Genomic DNA, 20,087 nt, shown 5'->3' with positions numbered 1-20,087 from the left:
TGAACATGACCCAATCCATTACCCTAGCATGCTGCTCAAATAAGTGGTTTGAGAGGCTGTGAGCTTACACTTCAGCAGGGGAGTACTACTGCCTTTGCCAGAGTCTGCCTGGTCCCAGCACTCTGTTTCCAGAAAAGCCCACCTCTGGGGCCTTACCCTCAACAGAGCTCATTTATGGACAGAAAATATTACCTGCTGGAAAACGAACCACTTCACTAATTTTCCTACCGAGTGAAATAGTGGGTCACCTGAAAGTTAGGGACACTCACTGGACTCATGGAGTCTCCTTCTTTTTTTTTAAACTTAACTCATAATTTATTAGGCTGTGCTGCATGGCATGTAGGATCTTAGTTTCTTGACTAAAGATCAAGCCTGTGCCCCCTACCTCAGAAGCCCAGAGTCTTAACCACTGGACCATGAGGGAAGTCACTTATGGAATCTTTTTCTTTTTTAAACACCATGAACTATTACTATAAATACCCACTTGACATACTATTAGAAAATTAATTTTATTAGCATAAAATAATAAATCTTATTATCCATTTAAAAGTTGAGTATTTCTTTATTTTATGTAACAAATATCTACCATGTTTAAGAAGGTAAAGGTAGAAAAAACCTTAAAACTGAGAAAGAGCTTTATGTAGGCTTAAATTTTTTTTTTAAAGTTAATTAATTAATTTTTTGGAGGCTAATTACTTTACAATATTGTATTGGTTTTGCCATACATTGACATGGACCCGCCACGGGTGTACATGTGTTCCCCATCCTGAACCCCCTCCCTCCTCCCTCCCCATCCCATCCCTTTTGGTCTTCCCAGTGCACCAGCCCCGAGCACCCTGCCTCATGCATCAAACCTAGACAGGCCATCCATTTCACATATGATAATATACATGTTTCAATGCCATTCTCTCAAACCATCCCACGCTCGCCCTCTCCCACAGGGTCCAAAAGACTGTTCTATACATCTGTGTCTCTTTTGCTGTCTTGCATACAGGGTCATCGTTACCATCTTTCTAAATTCCACATATATGCATTAGTATACTGTATTGGTGTTTTTCTTTCTGGCTTACTTCACTCTGTATAATAGGCTCCAGTTTCATCCACCTCATTAGAACTGATTCAAATGTATTCTTTTTAATGGCTGAGTAATACTCCATTGTGTATATGTACCACAGCTTTCTTATCCATTTGTCTGCGGATGGACATCTAGGTTGTGTCCATGTCCTGGCTATTAGCAACAGTGCTGCGATGAACATTGGGGCACACGTGTCTCTTTCAATTCTGGTTTCCTCGGTGTGTATGCCCAGCAGTGGGATTGCTGGGTCATATGGCAGTTCTATTTCCAGTTTTTTAAGGAATCTCCACACTGTTCTCCATAGTGGCTGTACTAGTTTGCATTCCCACCAACAGTGTAAGAGGGTTCCCTCTTCTCCACACTCTCTCCAGCATTTATTGCTTGTAGACTTTTGGATAGCAGCCATTCTGACTGGTGTGAGATTGTACCTCATTGTGGTTTTGATTTGCATTTCTCTGATGATGAGTGATGTTGAGCATCTTTTCATGTGTTTGTTAGCCATCTGTATGTTTTCTTTGGAGAAATGTCTGTTTAGTTCTTTGGCCCATTTTTTGATCGGGTAGTTCATTTTTCTGGAATTGAGCTGTAGGAGTTCCTTGTATTTTTTGAGATTAATTCTTTGTCAGTTGCTTCATTTGCTCTTATTTTCTCCCATTCTGAAGGCTGTCTTTTCACCTTGCTTATAGTTTCCTTTGTTGTGCAAAAGCTTTTAATTCTAATTAGGTCCCATTTGTTTATTTTTCCTTTTATTTCCAATATTCTGGGAGGTGGGTCATAGAGGATCCTACTGTGATTTACGTCAGAGAGAGTTTTGCCTGTGTCTTCCTCTAGGAGTTTTATAGTTTCTGGTCTTACGTTTAGATCTTTAATCCATTTTGAGTTTATTTTTGTGTGGTATTGGAAAGTGTTCTAGTTTCATTTTTTTACAAGTCGTTGACCAGTTTTCCCAGCACCACTTGTTAAAGAGATTGTCTTTTCTCCATTGTATATTCTTGCCTCCTTTGTTGAAGATAAGGTGTCCATAGGTGTGTGGATTTATCTCTGGGCTTTCTATTTTGTTCCATTGATCTATATTTCTGGCAGTATGATCTGCCAGTACCATACTGTCTTAATGACTGTGGCTTTGTAGGAGAGAATGAAGTCAGGCAGGTTGATTCCCCCAGTTCCATTCTTCTTTCTTAAGACTGCTATTCGAGGTTTTTTGTATTTCCATACAAATTGTGAAATTATTTGATCTAGTTCTGTGAAAAATATTGTTGGTAGCTTGATAGGGATTGCATTGAATCTCTAGATTGCTTTGGGTAGTACACTCATTTTCACTATATTGATCCCTCCGATCCATGAACATGGTATATTTCTCCATCTATTTGTGTCCTCTTTGATTTCTTTCACCAGTGTTTTATAGTTTTATATATATAGGTCTTTTATTTCTTTAGGTATATATATTCCTAAGTATTTTATTATTTTCATTGCAATGGTGAATGGAATTGTTTCCTTAATTTCTCTTTCTGTTTTCTCATTGTTAGTGTATAGGAATGCAAGGGATTTCTGTGTATTGATTTTATATCCTGCAACTTTACTATATTTATTAATTAGCTCTAGTAATTTTCTGGTGGAGTCTTTAGGGTTTTCTATGTAGAGGATCATGTCATCTGCAAAGAGTGAGAGTTTTATTTCTTTTCCAATCTGGATTCCTTTTATTTCTTTTTCTGCTCTGATTGCTGTGGCCAAAACTTCCAAAACTATGTTGAATAGTAATGGTGAGAGTGGGCACCCTTGTGTTTTTCCTGACTTTAGGAGAAATGCTTTCAATTTTTCACCATTGAGGATAATGTTTGCTGTGGGTTTTTCGTATATAGCTTTTATTATTTGAGGTATGTTTCTTCTATTCTTGCTTTCTGGAGGGTTTATCATAAATGGATGTTGAATTTTGTCAAAGGCTTTCTCTGCATCTATTGAGATAATCATATGGTTTTTATTTTTCAATTTGTTAATGTGGTGTATTACATTGATTGATTTGTGAATATTGAAGAATCCTTGCATCACTGGGATAAAGCCCACTTGGTCATGATGTATCATCTTTTTAATATGTTGTTGGATTCTGTTTGCTAGAATTTTGTTAAGGATTTTTGCATCTATGTTCATCAGTGATATTGGCCTGTAGTTTTCTTTTTGTGTGTGTGGAATCTTTGTCAGGTTTTGGTATTAGGGTGATGGTGGCCTCATAAAATGAGTTTGGAAGTTTACCTTCCTCTGCAATTTTCTGGAAGAGTTTGAGTAGGATAGGTGTTAGCTCTTCCCTAAATTTTTGGTAGAATTCAGCTGTGAAGCCATCTCGTCCTGGGCTTTTGTTTGCTGGAAGATTTCTGATTATAGTTTCAATTTCTGTGCTTGTGATGGGTCTGTTAAGATTTTCCATTTCTTCATGGTTCAGTTTTAGAAAGTTGTACTTTTCTAAGAATTTGTCCATTTCTTCCAAGTTGTCCATTTTATTGGCATATAGTTTCTGACAGTAGTCTCTTATGATCCTTTGTATTTGTGTTGTCTGTTGTGATCTCTCCATTTTCATTTCTAATTTTGTTGATTTGATTTTTCTCCCTTTGTTTCTTGATGAGTCTGGCTAATGGTTTGTCAATTTTATTTAACTTCTTAAAGAACCAGCTTTTGGCTTTGTTGATTTTTGCTATGGTCTCTTTTATTTCTTTTGCATTTATTTCTGCCCTAATTTTTAAGATTTCTTTCCTTCTACTAACCCTGGGGTTCTTCATTTCTTCCTTTTCTAGTTGCTTTAGAGGTAGAGTTAGGTTATTTATTTGACTTTTTTCTTGTTTCTTGAGGTAAGCCTGTATTGCTATGAACCTTCCCCTTAGTACTGCTTTTACAGTGTCCCATAGGTTTTGGGTTGTTGTGTTTTCATTTTCATTTGTTTCTATGCATATTTTTATTTCTTTTTTAATTTCTTCTGTGATTTGTTGGTTATTCAGCAGCATGTTGTTCAGCCTCCATATGTTGGAATTTTTAATAGTTTTTCTCCAGTAATTGAGATCTAATCTTACTGCATTGTGGTCAGAAAAGATGCTTGGAATGATTTCAATTTTTTTGAATTTACCAAGGCTAGATTTATGGCCCAGGATGTGATCTATCCTGGAGAAGGTTCCATAAGCACTTGAGAAAAAGGTGAAATTCATTGTTTTGGGGTGAAATGTCCTACAGATATCAATTAGGTCTAACTGGTCGATTGTATCATTTAAAGTTTGTGTTTCCTTGTTAATTTTCTGTTTAGTTGATCTATCCATAGGTGTGAGTGGGGTATTAAAGTCTCCCACTATTATTGTATTATTATTAATTTCTCCTTTCATGCTTGTTAGCATTTGTCTTACATATTGCAGTGCTCCTATGTTGGGTGCATATGTATTTATAATTGTTATATCTTCTTCTTGGATTGATCCTTTGATCATTATGTAGTGTCCTTATCTCTTTTCACAGCCTTTGTTTTAAAGTCTACTTTATCTAATATGAGTATTGCTACTCCTGCTTTCTTTTGGTCTCTATTTGCATGGAATATCTTTTTCCAGCCCTTCACATTCAGTCTGTATGTGTCCCTTGTTTTGAGGTGGGTCTCTTGTAGACAGCATATATAGGGGTCTTGTTTTTGTATCCATTCAGCCAGTCTTTGTCTTTTGGTTGGGGCATTCAACCCATTTACATTTACGGTAATTATTGATAAGTATGATGCCGTTGCCATTTCCTTTATTGTTTTGGGTTCGAGTTTATACACCCTCTCTGTGTTTCTTGTCTAGAGAAGATACTTTAGCATTTGTTGGAGAGCTGGTTTTGTGGTGCTGAATTCTCTCAGCTTTTGCTTGTCTGTAAAGCTTTTGATTTCTCCTATTTGAATGAGATCCTTGTTGGGTACAGTAATCTGGGCTGTAGGTTATTTTCTTTCATCACTTTAAGTATGTCTTCCCATTCCCTTCTGGCCTGAAGAGTTTCTATTGAAAGATCAGCTGTTATCCTTATAGGAATCCCTTTGTGTGTTATTTGTTGTTTTCCCCTTGATGCTTTTAATAATTGTTCTTTGTTAATTTGATTAATATGTGTCTTGGGGTGTTTCACCTTGGGTATATTCTGTTTGGGACCCTCTGGGTTTCTTGGACTTGGGTGACTATTTCTTTCCCTATTTTAGGGAAGTTTTCAACTATTATCTCCTCAAGTATTTTCTCAGGGTCTTTTTGTCTTCTTCTTCTGGGACTCCTATGCTTTGAATGTTGGGGCGTTTAACACTGTCCCAGAGGTCTCTGAGGTTGTCCTCATTTCTTTTGATTCTTTTTTCTTTTTTCCTCTCTGTTTCATTTATTTCTACCATTCTATCTTCTACCTCACTAATCCTATCTTCTGCCTGTGTTATTCTACTGTTGGTTCCCTGCAGAGTGTTTTTGATCTCATTTATTGCATTATTCATTATATACTGACTCTTTTTTATTTCTTCTAGGTCCTTGTTAAACATTTCTTGCATCTTATTGATCTTTGTCTCCAGGCTATTTATCTGTGATTCCATTTTGTTTTCAAGATTTTGGATCATTTTCACTATCATTATTTGGAATTCTTTATCAGGTAGATTCCCTATTTCTTCCTCTTTTGTTTGGTTTGGTGGGTATTTATCCTGTTCCCTTACCTGCTGGGTATTTCTCTGCTTTTTCATCTTGTTTATATTGCTGTGTTTGGGGTGGCCTTTCCATATTCTGGCAGTTTGTGGTTCCTCTTTATTGTGGAGTTTCCTTGCTGTGGGTGGGGTTGGACGTGTGGCTTGTCAAGGTTTCCTGGTTAGGGGACCTTGTGTTGGTGTTCTGGTGGGTTGAGCTGGGTTTCTTCTCTCTGGAGGGCACTGAAGTGTCCAATAATGAGTTTTGAGAGGTCAATGGGTTTGGTGTGACTTTGGCCAGCCTTGTATATTGAAGCTCAGGGCTATGTTCCTGTGTTGCTAGAGAATTTGCATGGTATGTCTTTCTCTGGAGCTTGTTGGCCCTTGGGTGGTGATTGGTTTCAGTGTAGGTATGGAGGCATTTGATGAGCTCCTATCGATTAATGTCCCCTGGAGTCAGGAGTTCTCTGGTGTTCTGAGGATTTGGACTTAAGCCTCCTGCCTCTGGTTTTCAGTCATATTCTTACAGTAGCCTCAAGACTTCTCCAACTCCTTTTGAAGACAATGGGCTGCCTTTCTCGGTGCCTGATGTCCTCTGCCAGCATTCAGAAGTTGTTTTGTGGAATTTGCTCAGTGTTCAAATGTTCTTTCGATGAATTTGTGGGGGAGAAAGTGGTCTCCCTGTCCTATTCCTCCTCCATCTTAGGACCGCCTCCCTTTTTTCTTTGAATCAGGACAGAACTGGCATAAATCTACTTAGCAACAGAACATCTGGGCTTATCCTCTTTGGGATGCACAGTTTCAGAACCCCTGATGTTTCATGAAATGATCTCATTCAAGACCTCAAAGTGCTTCCCATTTTGTTTATTTGTACACAGCCCTTGAAGGCAGAAAGATGCTGTGTCATCCCTAACTGACGTATAGGAAATTTCAGCTAATATTTCACTGGGGGAGCAGCAGTAGGAGCTGGAACAGGATCCACGTTCCTCATTGCTGGTTCTCACATAACTACTGCTTAATAATAACCAGATACTTATTTTCAAACCTAGAGGTGGTGGTTGAAAATCCAGAATTCCTGGCTTAAGTACAAAATGTATGAAAGCCACATACCTGCAGTAAACTCTGTAGCTTTATTCCATATTGATGTGACTTTTCTTCTAGCAATTTAACTTCTTTGACTTGTTCTGCCCCAAATGTTTCTTTCTTTTGCATTAAAGAAGGAAGCATTTTATTGGAATATGTTTGGATCAAGAGCATGTCAGCAACAAGCTTCTGGAAAAAAAGCTGTGAAATGAGATATTGACATTTATTTATTTTTATGCTGTGAAAAGCCTTAAAATTCAAGTTTTTTCAACATGTTATACTGTCATATTTACTTTCTACTCTGAAATCCCAGGACAGCCATGTAGAGTCAAATTCATGAGAAAACAAACCAAATATTGCCTATGTATCCATGGTCATCAAATACTAATGGAATTTTAACAAATCACAATGAAAAATTATCCCTGGTAATATTTTTCTCAAAACTATCAATATTAAAGGGCCAATATTATTAATTAGGCAATTAAAATTTCCAGTATATCGGAAATTCCAGGTTTTAAGAACCTTATTTTTTTTAAATTTTTTACCAAAATGTAGATGCTGATTTGGCTGATTGGTTTCAAGACAATAAATTGGATAGATAGATGTGTGAGCCTCAAAAATTCACATCACATATTCAATTGCCAGGGGTTTCTAAACTTTGGTTCTAACGTCTACTCAATACAATGGTTAAATAAAGGAAATTTCTTGATGGGGGTCTATTGGGATTCTGGTTGGTCAAAGCTCCTACAACAACACTTTAAGACCTTTAAAGAGAAAGGCTTTCCTTCACATGGTTCACCATTTATAGTCAGCTGCCCCCTTAATTATTTTGAGGGGCCTCTTATTAGGTGAATCTCTTTTCTTATTCCCTGAAAAGGATACATAAAAGGATCTACCATAAGCTTTGAGACATTTTTATATCAGTTAATATATTTTCTCCTCTTCCCCTCCATTCTTTATACAATATTTACCTTTGAATTTTTCTTAACGTCTACTTATCAAAAACCTGGACTTCAGCTTGTTGGAGGCAGGGACTATATCTTACACATTTATTATCAGCATTTAAATTACTACATATCTCTTGTTGGTTATCATGAGGTGTTATTTAATGAAATTAATGGAAAGCAAAAGGGTTTACTGTAGCATTATACTACATATACATTTGTAATTTATTTCTTTATTTATTTTGATTTTAGTTCTCAGTAAGGCCCTTCCTAACCTCCTGAATTCAACTCCCTCTATTAAATGCTCTTAAAGTATGTATCCCAATTTCAATTTTAAATTTGTTTGAATTGCTCCTTGACAAAAATGTCTTCTCAATCAACTAAAAGCTCCATAAATCTTAAGAATTGTGTCTGTTTTCATTCACAATTATATTCTTAGAGTTTAGCAGACTTCCTGGTACATGGTGTAATAGATGTTTGTTTAAAGAATAAAGGAATGATGTATATTTCACCAGGAAGGACATGTATGCTCTGTTCATACTCAGAATAACAGTCTATGAAAAGGTGATCTGACCCGTGTGTCTTACCTTGTGATTTTGTATTTGAGCCTGTAGGGCAACTTTACTTTTGGTTTGCTGTAAGTGGTCATGAGCAAGCTTTTCCTTCCCGATATTCACCAGTTCCACCATGCCTTGCAACAAAGCGTCTTGCTGGCTCTCAGTGATGAAAGGGCAGCTGAGTTCTGTGTACCTGGCTCTCAAGAGTCCCCACATACTGTCAAGGACATCCTGAAAAGAAAGAACAGGTGTGCACAAACATTTCCACCCAACCATGAAAATAACCCAAATAAAGAGCATATCTAAATTTCCATGGAGAGCTTCCCAGGTGGCTCAGTGGTAAAGATTCCACCTGCCAATGCTGGAGATGTGGGCCCTGGGTCAGGAAGATCCCCTGGAGAAGAGAATGGCAAGCCACTCATATTCTTGCCTGGGAAACCCCTTGGACAGAAGAGACTGGGGGGCCACAGTCCATGGGGTCACAGAGAGTTGGACAAGACTGAGTGACTGAGCACACAGTGCACAAATTTCCTTGCTAGAAGAAAAATGCCTAACTTTTTATAATCATAGTAATTTATGGATTGAATATGTTCTGCTCACACGTACCTCTAATTTGTAAACCTCCTGGAGGAGAACATAAGGTAAATGAAGCCTCTCTCCTTCATCTCTTAGTTTTGCCACTCGGCTCTCAGAGTTCTGCAGCTCCACTGTATATGCATCCACTTTCTAAAGAGAGAGACAACACAAAAAAATAAAACTGTTTAGTAAGTCAGGAGTATACATAGTCACTTAAAAAGAATTAAACAATATAGAAAAGAACGAAAAATGAAAGTGCCACTTTTCCTCCATCCTCTCCAGTTCTCCCCAAAGATCCACAGTTGACGGTCTGTTTCTAATGTATTCAAAGCATGTACTGAGAAGAGGGATACATTCCTATCCTGAAATGCACTGGCTTGCACATGTCATTGGATTCTACAGTTTGCATGCTTTACTTATCAGCTTCTCAGCATCTAGTCATAGCAGTACAAACTAATCTAGAGCCTTTTAAACAGACACAGTAAGGCTGCTCACTGCTTTAGTAACGGTTGGTTCAAAATGGACTTTTGGGCTATTTAGAGTCTTTTAATTCAAGCAGTTCTGTCAGGTCCCTCCTTGAATATTCACACACATATTTATCTTTATGCACTTGTCTTATTTATTTAGGATAAGTACAAACCCAGAATGTAGAACCATGGCCTGAACACATTAGGTCAATTCACACTTGCTGTATAAGTGAATGGAGCTGCTGGATGAAGAGCATTTAGATTTACAATTCTGATATGTAGCCAAATGACCTCTAGATGGAGGAGTAGTCAGCACCCCTCCCAAGAGGATGAGGGTCTCATTTCTCAACAACCTTCCCAACACTGCACAGACTTGTGTTTTAGGGAGTGATTCACAAGCACAGGAGACTTATGGAGTCTTTTATGCAGGAGACTCTCTGGTTCAAGGTTAAGTCAGTTTGAACGATTTTCACTTGATTACCTGAAGCTGTTCATCAATAGTCTGGCCACTAATTTCATTCAAAGATTGTTGCAAAGATGTCTTATTCTTAACAAGTTGATCATATAATCGTTTTATTTCATTCTGTATAAAAAGAGAAATGTAGGAAACAGTGAGACTCTCATTTAGAGCTTTGGAACATTTTAAAAAATTTAGCTGTCCTTTAATTTCTGAGCTACCAGAAATTTCAAACATATGTCAAAATAGGGGAACCCCTGCATTATCATCATCCATCAGCCTTAACAATTACTGATGACTTGTAGCTGGTCGTCACTCTTCTGCCCCCTCCCCTGAGCTTTCTTGACTACACCTGACTTCCCTTCCCTCAGATTATTTTGAAGCAAGTCCAAGATATCATATTATTTTATTAGTATATATTTCAGTATGTATCTCTAAATGACAAAGATTCCTCCCTTTAAAAATATCACAAATCAATAATAATTCCTTAGCATTATTAACTACCCAGGCAAGGTTCACATTCCCCTAATCGCCTATACTTTCTCCTTTTGGTGTGCTTGAATTGGGATCTAAATGGGGTCCAATAGGTGAGTGGATTCATGTATCTTAAATCCCTCATAATCTGCTGGCCCCCTGCCCATCTCTCTTTTTTGTTTGTGGGATTTTTTTGTAGGGGGCGGGGCGGGGAGGGAGGCAGTAGTAGGAAAAAAATGGGCTACCTATTCTGTACAACTTGCCACTGCCTGTATATGGCTAACTGCACTCCCTTAGCACCACTTACCATTTTCTTCCCTTGTGTCTATAGGACTTGGATTCTAGAGACTTGATCAGATTCAGGTTTGATTTTACAGGGAAGACTCCTTCCTAAGTGGTGGTGTGTTTCATTTCCTTTTCATTAGACAATTTCTAACAGCTTCCTAACTAGTCCAGGGCTGCCTCAAGTCTCTGCCCCAATCCTCATTAGACAATTGCCAGCTGGATCTACCAGAAACGTACACAGACTGTAATACCTTTGTTCAAAAACTTTAATAGCTCCTCCTTACCTGGGAATCCTCCCAGGTGACACTTCTAGTGGTTGAATGTCATACAGGAAAGAAGCATTACTTTAGCGAGACCTAACAAATTCATACCTGAGATTTTGGAAAGGACCTCACTTTCAAATGGTCTCCAGCCATGAGCGGCTGAACTAACTTAAAGACCTTCATAGAAAGAGTCTGACTGCTTTCCTTAGCAATTTCCATTCGTGAATGCCTCTGGGTAGAGGAGCGAATGAAGATTGGAGGTCCGTTCTGTCACCTACCACTATGCCAAAGCAGCCCAGTGCCCAGACTTGTACCTGATAACTGTGGGTGTAGTCGAGGCCAGCTTTCAGAGCCTTGCTTCTAGAGGCAGCTGTAGCCTGGGTGTGCTCCAGGTAGACTTGGAGGTTATCAAAACAGTCAAGGAACTGGCTGGCGTTCTTGCCAGGCCAAGTCATGGCTTTTGAAAGGTCATTCTTCTTGTCACTCATAGCTAAGTAAAGTTTTTTCAACTCAAGAGCCAATGTCTGCAAAGTGGAGAAGAAGAAAGACACCGTGAACAAGTTCTGACCTTAAGAGAGGTTTCAGTTCTGGCTAACCGGTGGGCTGCCTGCGGTAACAGCCAACACACGTGCTTGATGGGTGCTCCCTACCTCGTAGTGCACCTGCTGGGTACCCACATCCCCTCTGAAGAGCCCAGGTGTCTGCAGCATGTCCTCCACACTGCCCAGGCACTGAAGGAGGGTCTGAAACAGTTCAAATAATTTCTTATCCAGATTCGTGTACGTTTCTTCTGACGTGTTTTCCTGAATCAAGAGAAGAAAAGGAAAAACAGAAATCACTAAGATTCCTTGCCTTCCTAAGCCTATATTTTCCCTGGTTTCCATTATAGTTTACCATTCATGTTATGTTTATTAGTCATTTCAAATACTTTGTGAACTAGGTAGCAGAATAAATAAATAAAATTAAGATGTTAATTCTGAGAGAAACAAGTTTAAGAAACTCAGTGTTAGGTATTGAGTTGACTACTGAATAGAATTAAAAGGTAAATCGAAAGATGGACTTCTTTAGTGGGGCTGTCCAGCTGGAAGTGTGAAAGTGAAAGTGTTAGTCACTCAGTCGTGTCCAGCTCTTTATGACCCGTGGACTGTAGCCCACCAGGCTCCTCTGTTCATGGAATTCTCCAGGCAAGAACACTGGAGCGGGCTGCCATTTCCTTTTCCAGGGGATCTTCCTGACCCAGGGATCGAACCCGGGTCTCCTGCATTGCAGGCAGATTCTTTACTGTCAGAGCCACCAGGGAAGTGTGGTTCCAGATAAACCGTACTGCCCTTCTTCCCACTGTTCTCTGTCCCCCATATTTTAATGTAAGGAGAAAGTGGGTTAATGACACCAAGGATGGCCTGAAGAAAGAAGTCAAGAAACTTGAAGGGATTCATTAGAAAGAGGAACAGCATCTTAAAGACAGGGATGGTACAGTATAGTGACTATAAGTAAATTAGGAGCCTGCCAAACCTATTAATCACCCAATGTGGGCTGTTTCCTACTGTTTCCTTTGATGGATACCTAAGCTACCCAGCACACCATCTCAGTGTTAAGCCTACTCAAGGTTGGCAACCCTGCTGCTACTTCCTCCCTCCACCTCTCCTCAGCCTTGCGACCCCAGTGCCCCACTGCAGACAGTATTAATAGATCATGATCCTTGTTTCTGCCAATCCTAGACTCAGGTTTCGAAGCCTGTATACGTGGTATTCTATGTAGCCACTACCAAATTTACCAGAGTCAGTAACAGAGATAAATTCTATTTGCAATTCTAGGACTCCTTCAATTGTACATCCTATTATTTGTTCGGTAAGGAAAATAATGGGCTTCCCAGCTGGCTCAGTGGTAAAGAATTTGCCCGCCAACACTGGAGATGCAGGAGATGCAGGTTCGATCTCTAGGTCGGAAAGATTCCCTGGAGGAGGAAATGGCAACCCACTAGAGTATTCTTGTCCGAGAAAGCCCATGAATAGAGGAGCCTGATGGGCTACAGTCCATGAGGTTGCAAAAGAGTTCGACATAACCTAGTGACTGGGCACACTCCTTGGATGCTGGCTCTGAGGGTAAGTTGAAGAATCCACAAAGAAAATTATGGTATTTTACAGTATCACATTTCCCTTTTTTTTGTTATTGCAATGAAGAAAATACATAATAGGCAGCTGCTACCTGTGCCTGAAGATTATTTGCTTCTTGACGCAGGTCTTCAAGCTGGGTGGTGTAAGTTTTCAGTTCTTCGGTTGTTGGGTATCTAAAGTTATACACAGTCACACTGGGTAGAATACTCATATTTGTGGTAACCTACATTTGAAAAAAGGAAATACTATTATGAAAAGTTTGAGATCCTATTAATGTAAAACATCAAAAGTGCTTTAACAAGCTATCTTCTGAGTTTATCTTCTTGGTAAGTATTTTTGTCTATCTTGTCATTTAAAAGAAAAAAAATGATCTAGTTAAAATTTAAATATTTTGGACAGCTTTGAAAAGTCATGACAGGCTTTACTTAGACACTTGAGGGTCCATTTAGATTAAGGAAAAAAAAAAAAAAAAACCAAGGGAAAAGAAACTATAATTTGAAAAATAGAGTAAAACCACTCATTTTTCAATCTGTGGCCATGCTACTGGACTTCCACGGTTAGCTCTTTCTTTCCCTGTTTACTGGCATACTCCTGGCACACAGCCAACTCTTAAATAGTATACAGTAACCTCCAGGGGCAGATCTGCATCTTGATTTGTTATTGAAAAGCCAAATAAGTACTGAAAATGAGCTGTGACTTCAGAAGGGGGAATGACTCAGAGTTAATTTCTTTGCCAAATTGGAAAACTAACATATAAAGGAACAGGATGGGGTGGTAGATGGACTCTGCTGGGGTGGGAGGGTGGAGAAAGAGGGAGGTTATTCTATTCTGGAAAAAGAACAACATACATGTTATAGCGTGTATGACAAGGAGAAACCAAGACTAAAGTCCTCCCAATGAATTCAATTCAACTTTAATTGGTCAAATAAGGTTCTTCACAGAATAGAAGAGAACTGAAAAAGTTCCCACCAGACTGGGGAATTGGGAAACCACTGGTAACCACTGCCCGGGTAGTTTGAGTGCAAAACTGAAGGCACAAGCTTGACTGCTGGGAGCAACGGTGCTATTCTGCTCATGGGCTCTGTTTAGAGAGACACGCATCAGTAGCTGGCACGGTATGACAAAGATCATAATGGCAAAGATCAGGTATGCTAAGGTGTGTTGGTGAGAATACCTATAGACGGGTACCATTGGCATAGGGACCAGCACACTGCAGATTTCAAGTAATCTTTTTATGAATGAATGACACTCATATAGCACTGTATAATTTTAAAGTGTTTTCTTTAAAATATATATTATTCATTCAATATATAGTAACCAAGATGTTATGATGTTCTAGTTTCTGCTCCAGGTACTCAAATGTGAACCAGGCAGACACAATCGTTCTTCTCATGCTGTCTAATGGGGAATACAGACAAATAAGCGGGTGTATAGTTTAGTAACAGCTATGAGCGGGGAAGCCCACGGTGCTACAGAAGCAAAAAGGGAAGTGCAGATTTCCAGGAAGATGAAAAGAGGATAGCCAAGTATGAAAATCTATCTGGCATTTTTGCTTTCTAAAAATAAATAAATCGCTTTCTGGAAATAATGCAGAACACACACGTGTGTTTAATGAATGCTTATTGGCTTTTCAAAGGTAAACATGTTTATTTACACTACGTGTACATATACACTGACCTGGGGCTGTACAAGCTGAGAGAGAGGGAGCCTTATTTTTGATGAGAGTTCATGGTGTAAATATTGCCACTTATCTCCACTTTGGCCCTGGGTTGACAAGATCAAGTCTGGAGCATCATTTTGGGGGCTAGATGTTTTACTGCTTTTAAAGGAAAACAAAAGGTAAAAAGAATGATCAATGTACAAAAATTATGTTACATCCAGACAGAGTTTTATAAGTGATATTAAAAGAAACACTCTTAATTCTCCCAACTACAAAACTACTGAATGTCCAATTCTTTAAAAATATTTTACCTTGCAGATGATGTCTGAGTTGTATCTTTATCATGCTGGCAATACTGGGGCCATGTTTTGTTAGCATTAAATTCTATGAATTTGATTAAATCTTTCTGTTCCATTGGTTTTAACTCCAAAACCTATAATTGAATAAGATTCAAATGGTCCAATTAATCAAGGTTTTCATTTAGTACACAAGGATTTCTTCTGTTGAGATCATCAGATTTGAAACCACTTCCTAAATCATTATTTACTATCTCTTGTTCTTGTTAATATTTATTTTTCAAAAACTTATTTAAAATATTTAGACAATGACCAAGCATTTTTTAACATAATACTACACACAAGGAAAATCACCAAAAAAATACAAACACATTTTGAAACAGGGAAAGAAGTGTTGCAGTTGCAGAGGTATATCCCTGCTTGGTTTAAGATGCATGTTAACAAAGCAGCCAAGTTCAAGTATCCCCAGTGGTAGCAGATGAAAGCAAAGTAGATAGTGCAGCAAATGCTCAAAACTCAAAACTGCTGTACACACAGGAACGCCTACACATCACACTTTCTATTCAGTCATGTAAGAAAGCACTCCAGTGGCCTTTGGGTATTTATTACAGCTTAGTGGGAAATTCCATATAGAAAACTTTATTCTTGTCCTTATAACTATTAGGGGCTGAAAATACCTGTTGCTGCTGGAAATCTTTTTGTCTACTGAATTGTGGCCTTTCGGTAACAACAGATTCAAATTCAGAAAGGTTATCTGGTTGGAGAACTTTCTGATGCTCTGAAGATTTCTTTAGTGTGGTAGAATGCTGCAAAACATTTTATGATGGCAGACTATTTAAAATGGTGATCCATTTCAATTCTAATAATGTAACTACACAATGGAAAAGTTATATATGAAGTAAATGACTGTATTTTGTTAATTACAATGATTACATACTACAATTTAATGTACTTATTTCATAACTACTTCAAAAACCACTACATTTAATGAAGTGGTCATTTTATCATTTCCTCAATTTAATTCATCCAATGAATTACTAAAAGCCAGAAAATCTATTGCCCTTTTTTCTTGAGAACAAAGTGAAATAAATATCAAAAACAGACATAGTATTAAGCTTATGAACTCAAATTTCCCCTATGTCCAAAACATAAGTATATTTTTTAAGAGAGAGAACATATTAGGATAAAAGGGGTTCCATACAGCCTGTATATCTGCAGCCAATCTTACTTCTGTAAATAGAAGTCCTTTAAGTAGAAACCACCATCTCATTAAGAATGGCTGTGAATTTTACATAGTAAGATTCTACTCATAGGATGCACATTTGCACTTATATACACAGAATGCTTTTAAAAGTCATAAGCATACTTTAACTATATGATACTTGGATCAGTATATATAAATATTTGTAAATGGAAAACAAAAGTACCTGTGAAACAGGTTTTTGTGTTTCTGATGTTAAATTTTAAGCATGTCTATAAAGGCTTCATTTTTCTAGTCAACCATGATTACACAGTTCCTTTCAAATACGAAGTTCCTTTAAAATTTATGATGAAAGGTTGCACAGATCTCATTACCAGCAAGAACAACAACCAACCCAGTCAAACCAAACCTAATCAAAGCAACACGATCACTAACAACAACCTAGATGAGCAAACTACACAGCAAAATGAAACCAATGACAAAAGCCAGGGTACCCACCCCTTAAAGCTTTAAGAGGCACAATTCTTTTTCACTTACTGTAATTCCTCTGTAGTTGTTTCTTTACCTGCACCCAGAGCTCCTTCCTGATACATATGCCTGTATTTACATACATGTCTACACACAGTCATATTTTACCTGGTCCTCACTGTATTTCTCCTGAAGCATCATTTGGACTTTTTCCAAATTGCATTTCACAGTTTTCAGTTTCAAGGAAAGTGCTTCAGCCTCCTGTTGAGTGGCTCCACTGTCTCCCAGGCCCTGATCTTTGCAATTCTCTAACAGAGAGGCCACCTTCTGCTCAATCTCTGTTAGCATAGCCTAGAAAGTAAAATCATTTCATTAATCACAGTTTTGGTCTCAAACACACATTACACTCTAAAATAAGTTAGATTCACTGTCTCTACACCTAAGTGTATTTAAGAAGTTCCAGAAACACAGGTTGATAGGGACCTTGTCGGGGGAGAAAAAAAACAACTTCCACATAATTCTGATGTTTTTCAGTAGGGGTTCAGCCAAACCAACTCCAAATTGGGTGTGAATAAATAAACTAAATTGGTTGTATCACAATCTAAAACAAGTGATGCTATATTCCCCTTAGAACGCAGAGCTGAACACATCCAGTACAGCACAGTGGTTAGGACCACAGACACTAGAACTAGAACTTCATAGCTGGGAAAATTTGGGCACTTTACGTTGCATGGGTGTACCTCTAGTTATCTGTAAAATGGGGATAATAACAGAACTTACCTCCGGGGTCACTTTGAGAAGCTAGAGTTAAATCCATATACTTTGGCCAGTGCTTGATATGTAGTCTGTGCCTACTATTATTACTTCCCACCTTATTCCTAAACTTTTTCTGTTGCAATCCAAGTGTTGAGTAGTAATTAAAAAAAATACTTCCACAGAACCCTTGGGAAATTCTTTCCTTTGCTCTTTTCTTGTCTTTCTAAAGCCAAATAAGCTCCCCAAATATCAGAAGACGATTACAGGAAGACATAACTTGGAACCTAAAACACTTAGTCATTGATACCACTGGTCAACTTACACCCATGTCTAAAAATAAGTCAGGAGGATGAAGTAAGTTTCCCAGTAAGTCATCATCATTGTTTTCCTCCTCAAGAGATCAAGTTTGCTCTCTCCTTGAGCTATGGAGCCGCAAAAGTCATGCCAATTGGCTGGGCACACGAGTGTAGCAGCAGCAGAATGTAGAGTCAGACACATTCTAACACTGCGATTGCTTGCGCTAAAATCGTGGGTGCTAAGAACAAGTTCAATCCTTTGAGAGAAACTTAAAAACTTAAAACAGATTTTCAATAACAGTTATAATTTCTCATCCAAGTAAACTACTTATATCCTCTGAATACAGACTCTTTTAAGCTTAAACAACGTGTACTTATAAAGTGGCTGAAAACAAAGTGTACTATAATTTTGTGCTTTTTGTCCACTTAGCTATTTTATGTATACATTTTCATGGGTCTACATATATATGTTTCATGATATCTATTTTAATAGCTGCATATTAGTACTCTATGATTCTCTTCATCTCCTTATTGTTAAGCCTTTAAACTGTTTCTGGTGCTTCATTTTTATAATCAATGCAGCCATAAATATTCTTCTCCTTTTAGGGTTACTTTCAGAAGATAAATTTAAAGTAATGGGATTAATAGGTCAAAGAAGATAGACATTTTATCTGCTAACAGCTGACTTCCACAAATACTGAACCAATCAGGCAAACATTAGTGGATCTATTTCTCCAGAGTTTTCCCGGAAATGTAATTTTTGTCAAGATAATGTAGGAACAAAACAGCTGTTTTGACTCATGCATCTTTAATAATCAAGGCTGAACATTTCTTCTCAATATTAAGTTACGGAATACAATTTTTTCTTGACTGATCTGTTTGCTCCTGTCCTTGCATATTTCCCCTCTGGGAACTTAATGTTTTTACAGAGCACTGTAAAGCTTTTTATGTTTCAGTGTTAAAGTCTATACGCCATGGTGTTATATAAATGAGCCAGAGTTGGCCCGTGTATATGGATCTATATGTTGTTTATTTCTTCACAGCAGAAATATTAGTTCATATTTCACCAGTGCCAGACTCAAAACTGGACCCCCCACATCTAGTCATGGTTAAGACAAACTCTGGAGCTCTAAAGACTCCAGCCTCTGCTTCCTTCAGATTCTCTGACATCATCTTGACACACCACCCCTCTGGTTTCTCTAACCCCTAGGAGTTCCCTTGTCTCCTCCCCTTCTGGGTGGTGGCTCCACCCCCACTCCTTGCCAAAGCCTCTGGAAGATCTGGCATGAGACTTCCCAGTCCCTCCAGACCCCACCTAAACGCTGCCCAAGTAATGCTCACTGCGCGCGACTGCCACCTTGTGGTCGTGTCTTTTCCTTGAGCAGCCCCCACATTTTTAAATTCACAAGAGGCCCAAGGACCAGATTCCGGTAATGATCAAGGACTTGGCTGTGGGGTCTACTCAGTCAGCAGGACCATCAGTCGGCAGATGGCGCCTGAAAGGCCCTAAGTGGCCGGGTCTCAACATCTGGAATACCGAAGGTTCAGGTTAGAGGAACACTGCTCTGCGCCACTTACACTGTCTTCTCCAGACCCTCCTGCACGTCTTACCAGTCAGGCCACATGGTAGTGCCTGTATCTGAATGAATCCAACCCTCGGGAGCTGACTTTTGGGGTGAGAGGTGCTGAGTTGCCTGAGGAAGGAAGTCAGCTTGCCTGGCTGGGTCCTACTAGGCAGACTCCGGATGTAGTAAGAGTGGGGGTCTGAATGGAAAGGGGAGGAGCGCCGGCCTCGGGCCAAGGTGGGTCGTATGCCCAGCCCCACATAGTGGGTGGAGCTCCCTGTGGACAGGCCAGTGGTTTGAGGCACTCTGAGAGGAAGTCCTTGTCCCTGGACACCACTGCGAATGAGCCAATCAGGTGGAGATGTCAGGCCAAGGTGGGTGTAAGTGCCTTGGAGGGAGGTGTCTTGGCTGAGCTCTTGAGGACACTCAGTTTTGCTCCAGCAATGTCAGTCTCGCCCCTCCCTGGAGGGATCCAGAGATCCCAACCTTTGGGCTGTGCCAGCAAAGCTTCCTCAAAATGACTCCAGGCAAGGAAGTTTACATTCCTGCCCCTCCCTAGCCAAGGGTGCGTGTGTTCAGTCCTGTCTGACTCTCTGTGACACTGTGTCCTATAGCCAACCAGGCTTCTCTGTCCATGGAATTTTCCAGGCAAGAATACTGGAGTGGGTTGCCATTTCCGCCTGCAGAGGATCCTCCCAACCCAGGGATCAAACCCACGACTCCCGCGTCTCCTGCAATGGCAGGTGGGTTCTTCACTGCTAGCGCCACCAAGCCAGCAAGAGAAGGAGCATTCATAGTAAAATGACAGCAAAGCCCTTTTCTGCTGTATCTGTAACCCTGCCAATCAGGATATTCAGTTTCATTTCTGATGAATGAAAATTTTAAAAACTGAATATTATGAATAAAAC

The 20,087-nt window shown here is 39.1% G+C and overlaps 1 protein-coding gene across 20 annotated transcripts in view; it reads right to left on the bottom strand.

Moving 5' to 3' along the window:
• SYNE2 (spectrin repeat containing nuclear envelope protein 2) overlaps positions 1 to 20,087 on the bottom strand; it is a 323,751-nt gene that overhangs the window by 83,666 nt on the left and 219,998 nt on the right. For 17 of the 20 annotated variants that reach the window (XM_059890586.1, XM_024997770.2, XM_010809508.4 and 14 more), the window contains 11 exons: positions 16,731 to 16,913; positions 15,571 to 15,699; positions 14,909 to 15,030; positions 14,615 to 14,756; positions 13,029 to 13,160; positions 11,474 to 11,626; positions 11,138 to 11,347; positions 9,826 to 9,927; positions 8,908 to 9,027; positions 8,332 to 8,532; positions 6,828 to 7,001 (listed from right to left, as the gene is read on the bottom strand). In XM_059890586.1, the coding sequence (XP_059746569.1) occupies positions 6,828 to 7,001; positions 8,332 to 8,532; positions 8,908 to 9,027; positions 9,826 to 9,927; positions 11,138 to 11,347; positions 11,474 to 11,626; positions 13,029 to 13,160; positions 14,615 to 14,756; positions 14,909 to 15,030; positions 15,571 to 15,699; positions 16,731 to 16,913 (1,668 nt within the window). Of the gene's footprint in view, positions 1 to 6,827; positions 7,002 to 8,331; positions 8,533 to 8,907; positions 9,028 to 9,825; positions 9,928 to 11,137; positions 11,348 to 11,473; positions 11,627 to 13,028; positions 13,161 to 14,614; positions 14,757 to 14,908; positions 15,031 to 15,570; positions 15,700 to 16,730; positions 16,914 to 17,342; positions 19,347 to 20,087 lie in introns of those variants that run through there. The other 3 variants (XM_010809510.4, XM_024997776.2, XM_059890591.1) reach the window with 2 other exon arrangements.

This window comes from Bos taurus, chromosome 10 (assembly GCF_002263795.3).
Source record: "Bos taurus isolate L1 Dominette 01449 registration number 42190680 breed Hereford chromosome 10, ARS-UCD2.0, whole genome shotgun sequence".
NCBI classification, from domain to species: domain Eukaryota; kingdom Metazoa; phylum Chordata; class Mammalia; order Artiodactyla; family Bovidae; genus Bos; species Bos taurus.
Note: the sequence above shows the minus strand (reverse complement) of the source record. Positions and strands in the feature narration are given on the sequence as shown.